We start from the raw sequence: 7,953 nt of genomic DNA, 5'->3' as shown, positions 1-7,953 counted from the left end.
TATTCTTCCGATATTTTCCTAATCAAAGAATCTCTTTGCTTTTCCAGTTTTGTGCAAATACAATCTTAGCTGTTGTTATCACACGCGTAATCAAATATACATTCGTACCTTTCTGGTGGGGGTGATGGCGGGAGGCTCAAAGAACGTGTCCCCACAGGTCACTTGGGTGGGGTCTTCTAGGCTGAACGTCCGGTCTTGAACGTCCATCAGCTTGTTACCAAGTATCCCCTCCTAAGAGGGAAACAAAAAAGGCAGGCAGGCATCAGCCAGGTCAAGCGTCGCGCCGGCCCAATCGTTCCCTTCTAGACGGATGAAGCTGGACCAAGGGAGGGGAAGTCTGGAGACCCTTCTCGGTTAGCCCCTTTCTCTGGCCAAAGCAAATTCCACAACCTCAAGGGCCGATTGACCTCCGGAGGCATCGAGGGTAGAAGCAGCTCCATCGTTCCCAGCCGATGCACCGAGGGTGGGGTGATGGGAGCTGCGTGCCGGGAGATCAATGGAAGAGAATATTTGGAGCGCGGGGAGAAAGGAGGAGTCCTGGGTGCTCTCTGAGCTGGGCGGTTCTCTTTGCCGGCGTTTCATGACCCAGCTAGGTAACATCATCAGTGTTAGAAGGGAGTGGGCTTTACAGAGAGGAAAGTAAAGGAGGAGGAGGAAGGCTGTGGGGTCCTTGGTGGCTTTCTGATTGAATTGTGAGCCGCCCTGAGTCCCCTTCGGGGGAAAAGGGCGGCATATAAATGTAATGAATCAATCAAATCAATCAATCAATCTTGCAGATGTTTCACGACTTAATTAGAGAATGTAATTAGTGCTAGAAGGGAGTGGGGTTTACAGGGAGGAGGAGGAGGAGGAGTACTGTGGGGTCCTTGGTGGTGTTTGAGCTGATAGTTTTCTTGAAGTCGTTTCATGACCCAACTAGAGAACATCATCAGTGAGTCGTGGCCTGTCAGAGGCCAGGGAAGCTGGCAGCCGATTCGGAGAGTGAGGAGGTTGGGGAGGAAGATGGGCCAGTCCTGGAGTCTGGGGAAGGTTCGGACGAGGGCTCTGCGTCAGAGGGAGGGCAGGGGGCAAGGCTGTTTGGCGCTAGACAGCAGTGAGGCGGAGGAACAGCTGGAGCCTGTTCCCAGTGTGCGCAGGCGCCGAGCTGCCCGAAGAAAAGAACAGCTGAGAAATCAGGGTCAACGTGGGAGTAAAGCCACAGGTGGATGGTGAATGGCCCCGCCGGTAGGAAATAAGAGAGGAGCCAAAGGGGAGAGGGCTTTGCAGGAAACCATTTGTCCGTTCAAGGAGTGTGAAGATCTGTCCCTGAATCTCAGAGACTCTGTGCCAAGTCTTTCCCCTGCATTTGGAAAACATTGACATGGAAGCTTTCTAAGCTAGATAAGGTCTGTGGTCATAAATATTCCTTTCAAAGGCTGTTTGCCAGGCCTTGGCTGGAGGTGAAGGAGAGGAATTCACAAGTCCAGTTGTCTCTTGAAGAAAAAGCACCTTTGGGACAACTGACGGAGAATCTCTACAGATTTTTAGCTATGCAATTTGGGAAGACGACCCTTGGAATGGTGGTGTGGGAATGGATTTCCAGAGGGAAACAATTACACACTCCGGGAACCAATTTGCTGTCAGGTTTATGAAAGATGCCCTCATTAATTCATGAGTCTCGAGCCAAGTTTCAAAAGAGAACCAGTCGTTCATTAGGCGCACCGTTCCGGCAATGCCCCGTTGCAGTCAGATCTGACCTCATTTAAATTATGGCTGAACTTTGCCCCCCTGTTTCTTCCCTCCCCTCAGTCTGTGCCATAAATCACATTCTCCAAGGAGGTGCACGTCTTACAAGCTGGCTGTAGTCATCGGAGATCCGACTCTAGCGCTCCCCCCCGCCCTTTTCTCACCAGGGCAACTTGATAACAGACAGTCACTCACGCCCTCGTGACCTCAAGACTGGACTACTGCAATGCGCTCTACATGGGGCAGCCCTTGAAGAGCATTCGGAGACTTCAACTTGTCCAGAATGCGTCCGTGCGAGCGATTGTGGGTGTACCTCGATACACCCACGTTACACCTATCCTCCGCGAGCTGCACTGGCTTCCAATCGGTCTCCGGATACGCTTCAAGGTGCTAGTTATTACTTATAAAGCCCTTCATGTTATTGGACCTGGGTACTTGAGAGACCACCTGCTGCCAATTACCTCCCAAAGACCCATTAGATCGCACAGGGTCGGCCTCCTCCGGGTTCCATCCACCAGCCAATGCCATCTGGCTACGACCCGGGGGAGGGCCTTCTCTGTGGCAGCTCCGGCCCTTTGGAACGAACTCCCCGCGGAGATTCGGACCCTCACCTCTCTCCCTACTTTCCGAAAAGCCGTTAAAACCTGGCTGTGTCGGCAGGCCTGGGGTTGATGAGCTCCCTTCCCCTCTCGACAGGTGTGGTTGTTGGTTATTTTAAATGTCTGTTTTGTACTTGTATGTTTCCCCTTCCCGTTTAAGTTGTTCGCCGCCCTGAGTCCCTTTTAGGGAATAGGGCGGCATATAAATAAAATAAAACTTAAACATGCAAATGCTTTATGAGTTGACATTTGCACTACATAGCGGAGCCCCCAAATGTTTCAACTACTTCCTAAAAAGGATGCAAATGACTGTTATCTGCAGTTCAGCGGTTCTAATCTCACCGGCTCAAGGTTGACTCAGCCTTCCATCCTTCCGAGGTGGGTGAAATGAGGACCCAGACTGTGGGGGCGATATGCTGACTCTGTAAACCGCTTAGAGAGGGTTGAAAGCCCTATGAAGCGGTATATAAGTCTAACTGCTAACTCACCGAGAACACATCGTCCCGATTCCGACACTTTTCTTCCTCGCACCGGCAATCCTCCGAGCAGGCCAGTTTCTGTTTACGGCAACCACACTGTTTGTTTCCGCAGCGGCCTCGGCAGGTGCACTGAGAGGAGACGACGACCCAGGAGAAAAGTCAGAGGGAGAGAGAAAAACGCCCCACCAGGAAAGGACGGTGAGGGGAGAGGAAAGGAAAACCATCACCAAGACTGTTCCGACTGAGGCTTCACCAAATCCCGGAGCGGATTCCTTGTCCCTACGAAAACCCCTGTTTAGGAAGCTAAGGTGAATTCCTCTCATTTCCATCCAGCAAAGTCTTTCGAGGGAGGATTTATGGTCACAGACCTTATCTGCCAGCCCAAGATCTGCAAAACTTGGCCAAGAGTCTTGGAGAGTCCCGAACCAATGAAGTGAACTCCTGCAAACTCCACTCCCCTGTTGCTCCTCTTTTACTTCCTCTGGGAGGGGCCATTCACCGTCCACCTGTGGCCTTACTGCCAAGTCAATCCCTATTCTTTAGCTGTTCCCTTCGTGTCTGGCCACTCTGCGCCTGCGCACACTGGGAACAGGCTCCAGCTGTTCTTCTGCCTCATGGATGTCTGATTCCGAAGGCAGCTGATAACTGCCATACAGCCCTGGTCCCCAGCTCTGCCTCCGACACAGAGCCCTCCTCAGAGCCTTCCCCAGACCCCAGGACTGGCCCATGGTCCTCCCCAACCTCCTCACTGTCTTAAGTCTATTACCAGGTGGGCCACAACAAAGATCCGGCAGGGATGATGAGGTCTGGGATCTGTTCCCTCCCCTCCCCCGAAAGACAAGGAGGGGTGGGCCAGGTGAGTGTAAAGGCAAAGAGAAGGGCTTAGAGACCTGGAGTCGGTGAGTTCTAGTCCTGTCTTTTGCATGAAAGACATCTGGGTGGGTGGGTGACTTCTGGCCAATGGTCAAGAGATGGTTGAGTTCTAGTTCCACCTTAGCCATGAAAGCCGGCTAGGTGATTTTGGGCCAATCACCAGGCAACAGAGTTCTAGTCTCACCTTAGGCATGAAAATTGACTGGTGATTTTTGACCAATTACTAATAGGTGGTGAGTTCCAGTTCCACCTTAGGCATGAAAGCTAACTAACTAGATGACTTTCTGCCAATCAGTAAGAGCTTGGCGGAAAGTCCCTCCTTAGGCCTGAAAGCTGGGCGACTTTGTGCCAATTGTCAGGAGATGGTTGAGTTCCAGTTCTGCCTTAGCCATGAAAGCCGGCTAGGTGATTTTGGGCCAATCACCAGGAGACAGAGAGTTCTAGTTCCAGCTTGGGCACGAAAAACTGGTTGTGTGATTTTTTGGCCAATCACTAGGAGATGGTGAGTTCTAGTTCCACCTTAGGCATGAAAACTGAGTGCGTCAGTTTAGGCCTATCACCCTCTCAACCCAATCCACCTCACAGGGCTGTTGTGGGGAAAACAATAAGGGAATATTAGTTGTATTCAACTTGAGTTACATGTGGGAATAAAAGGTGGGATAAAAATCTAGAAAAAGAATGAAACCGACTTCTAAGGTTATACAGAAGGGAGAGAGGGAGGGGAGGAAGAAAAGAGGAAGGAAAGAAGGGAGAGTGGGAGGAAGAAGGAAGGAAGCGAGGAAGGAGAGAGGGAAGGAAGGAGGAGGAAATAAAGAAACAGAAGAGGAAGGAAAAAGGGAAGGAGGGAGAGAAGAAAGGAAGATAGAAAAGAGGAAGGAAAAAGGGAGAATGGGAGGAGGAAAGAAGCGAGGAAGGAAGGAGAGAGGGAAGGAAGGAGGAAATAAAAAAACAGAAGAGGAAGGAAAAAGGGAAGGAAGGAGGGAGGGAGAGAGGGAGGGAAGAAAGGAAGATAGAAAAGAGGAAGGAAAAAAGGGAGAACGGGAGAAGGAAGGAAGCGAGGAAGGAAGGAGAGAGGAAAGGAAGGAGGAAATAAAGGAACAGAAGAGGAAGGAAAAAGGGAAGGAAGGAGGGAGGGAAGAAAGGAAGATAGAAAAAAGGAAAGAAGGGAGAGGGAGGAAGAAGGAAGGGAGGGAGGGAAGAAGGAGGAAGGCCATAAAGGAACAGAAGAGGAAGGAAAAAGGAAAGGAAGGAGGGAAGAAAAGAAGATAGAAAAGAGGAAGGAAAGAATGGGAGGAAGAAGTCAGGAGAGAGGGAAGGAAGGAGGAGGAAATAAAGGAACAGAAGAAGGAAAAAGGGAAGGAAGGAGGGAGGAAGAGAAGGAAGAGATTGAGACCAAGTTAGAAGATCCCAAGGACCTGGAGCGCAAGAGAATTCCAGCCTCTGGGAATTCTTCCTATTGATCAAAGTTTAGCATCCTGCCAATCATCTCGTTCCCTCCGGGTAATACGGAGGCCTGGAGTTCAATCCCGTGAGCTCACGCGCACCGTGTCCACTTGAAGTCCTTCCTTTTATGTCCATTTACACCTACCATTCATATCCGGGAGGGAAGGGGCTTAGAGACCAAGCTGGCCTCTCTGCCTTCCGTCGGGAGAGAAAGGAATTCAACTCAACGGCTGCTAGCTAAGACCGAAAAAGAGAGCCTCCATATTCAGGAGCAGTCTTCTGGAAACTAGAGGAATGATTTTTTCCGCCCCATCGCTCACATACCCCTAAAATGCTCTTCCTGATGCCTCGGGGAATTTTGGCTGGCACCCACTCGTCTTCTGCTTCTTCTAGCGAGTCGCCTGATTCGGAGGGCGACTCTTCGCTGCTCATGTCGGATTTCGGCTTTGCGTTAGTCATCCGGCGAGGCTTTGGCTGAAGAAGGCGGCAAGAAATCGGAGTGATTAAGCTGAAGGGAGGGCAAAGAATATTCTGGATGGCTAGTTTAGACAGCCTTTTGGAGCAGAGAGCTACAGACCAAGATGGCTTTTCTTAAAGTTTCTGTAACTTTAAAAAAGGGGTGGACTTCAACTCCAGACATGCTGGCTGGGGAATTCTGGGACTTGAAGTCCACCATCATGATTCAATCTGACTAGAGAACTCTGGAAGTTGAAGTCTGCCCATCTTAAAGCATGCTGGCTGGGGAATTCTGGGAGTGGAAGTCCACCCATCTTAAAAGATGCTGGCTAGAGAATACTGGGAGTTGAAGTCCACCCATCTTGACTCAAACTGACTGGAGAATTCTGGGAGTTGAAGTCCACCCATTTTAAAGCATGTTGGCTGAGGAATTCTGGGACCTGAAGTCCACCCATCTTGACTCAAACTGACTGGAGAATTCTGGGAGTGGAAGTCCACCCATTTTAAAGCATGTTGGCTGAGGAATTCTGGGACCTGACGTCCACCCATCTTGACTCAAACTGACTGGAGAATTCTGGGAGCTGAAGTCCACCCATTTTAAAGCATGCTGGCTGAGGAATTCTGGGACCTGACGTCCACCCATCTTGACTCAAACTGACTGGAGAATTCTGGGAGTTGAAGTCCACCCATTTTAAAGCATGCTGACTGGGGAATTCTTGGGGCGAGATGGGTGGCAAATAAATTTACTAAATAATAATAATGTGGACTTAAGAGTTCCAGATTTTTTAGCTAACATGGTTGCTTTCAAGTGGGGAGCAGTACATGGCTGCTGTTTTAAGAGTTTACAGGGCCAAGGAAAATATTATCATTTCCCTATTTCTAAACCTTGCCGAACCGGCTGGCCAACAGGACAGGAGAGGTGATGCCAGCCTCTCCCTCAGGAGACTCTAACTCCCCCCCTCTCCCCCCAAGAGGACACCCACCTTGGGAGGGATGTAATCAAAAGGAGATTCGGAAACATCTCCAAAGCCGGATTCTTCTTTGTAGGTCTTCTGTCCACTGGCAGCCTGGAGAATCCTGCAGTTCTGCGGGAGGAAAGGGGGAGGAGGAGTTGTGTGAGCCAGCAAGGAGTGAGGTCATCTGTCACGACAGGTGAAGCCCACCTTGGACTTACCTGTTTGATGGCTTGCAGCTCTTCGCTGAGTTCCTGGTTCTTCTCCAAGGTCTCTTTCAGCTTTGCAAGTTCTTCTTCCTGCACGCAGAAAGGTGGAACGCGTGAGAGAGAGATACACACACAGAGACAGAGAGAGAAAGACAGAGAGCTGTTCCCTTCGTCTGGCCACTCTGCGCATGCACACACTGGGAACAGGCCCCAGCTGTTCTTCTGCCTCACTGATGTCTGACTCCGAAGGCAGATGATAACTGTCAGACGGCCCTGGCCCCCTCTCTGCCTCCGACGCAGAGCCCTCATCCGAGCCTTCCCCAGACTCCAGGACTGGCCCATGTTCCTCCCCAACCTCCTCACTGCCCGAAACAGCTGCCAGGCCACAACACGGATTAACTCCAGACAAACAATTAAATAAACAATACCCCAATCAAGAAACTGCCAAAGAGCCATCAGTAAACGGCCCCAAACTGACAGAGTAAGTCATCACAATATAAACAGCACTCTTCACTAGCACCGATGGTGTTACCTAGTTGGGTCATGAAACGTCTGCAAGAAAATCAGCCAGCTCAGAGAGCATCAAGGGTCCCCTCAACTAAATCAGAGCCCTCCATGCTGGCTGGTCCCGGTTTTCTTTCTTCCACCGACAAAGGAATCCTCAGGCCCTCAAACCTCGGCGGAGACCAAATCAAGGGGTGTCTGGATCCTGTTGGCCTGAAATTCACCCCTCCCTGGATTTAAGCCTCCCCCCCCCCCTTTACCTGGAATTGGAGGCGTTCCAGAAGCTGCTCCTCCCGTTCGGAAGTCGAGATTTCCAGCTTTTTTTCAGATTCCTCCTTTTGCTGGATTTGGCTGAGCAGGTAGAGAATCTATCAAGGGGACAGGAAAGAGAATTGGCAGCGACTGGGGAGAGAAGGAACTGGAAGTCCCATGATCCACAGCTTTCCCCTACAGAATTCTCAGCTCCAAGCCAGCTTTGGTGTTGGTTCTTAAGGGTGCCAGACTCACTGGGGAAGGGGAAGACCAATTCACCTAACCACACTATTACTTCGACTCACAATCATCTTCGGTGGAGGCTGGGCAACTGAATGGAGCTGAGTGTTTACTGGCCAGATGCCTTTCCCTGTTGCCAGTGCGGAGTTATATTTGGCAGATATATTCTCATTGTGTCCAGAGAGAGAAAAAAATATCTGTCTCTACCTAGGATTGAACG

At 50.5% G+C, this 7,953-nt stretch overlaps 1 protein-coding gene across 1 annotated transcript in view; it reads right to left on the bottom strand.

The window, feature by feature from the left end:
• KIF4A (kinesin family member 4A) overlaps positions 1-7,953 on the bottom strand; it is a 48,545-nt gene that overhangs the window by 6,213 nt on the left and 34,379 nt on the right. Inside the window, 6 exon segments of the mRNA XM_087714271.1 lie at positions 109-231; positions 2,813-2,932; positions 5,444-5,593; positions 6,559-6,660; positions 6,750-6,827; positions 7,502-7,609. Coding sequence (XP_087570397.1) covers positions 109-231; positions 2,813-2,932; positions 5,444-5,593; positions 6,559-6,660; positions 6,750-6,827; positions 7,502-7,609 — 681 coding nt within the window.

The sequence above is a fragment of the Thamnophis sirtalis genome, unplaced genomic scaffold (genome assembly GCF_051295495.1).
Source record: "Thamnophis sirtalis isolate CommonGarterSnake01/CBP01778 unplaced genomic scaffold, rThaSir2_p1.2 scaffold_4, whole genome shotgun sequence".
Lineage (NCBI taxonomy): Eukaryota > Metazoa > Chordata > Lepidosauria > Squamata > Natricidae > Thamnophis > Thamnophis sirtalis.
Note: the sequence above shows the minus strand (reverse complement) of the source record. Positions and strands in the feature narration are given on the sequence as shown.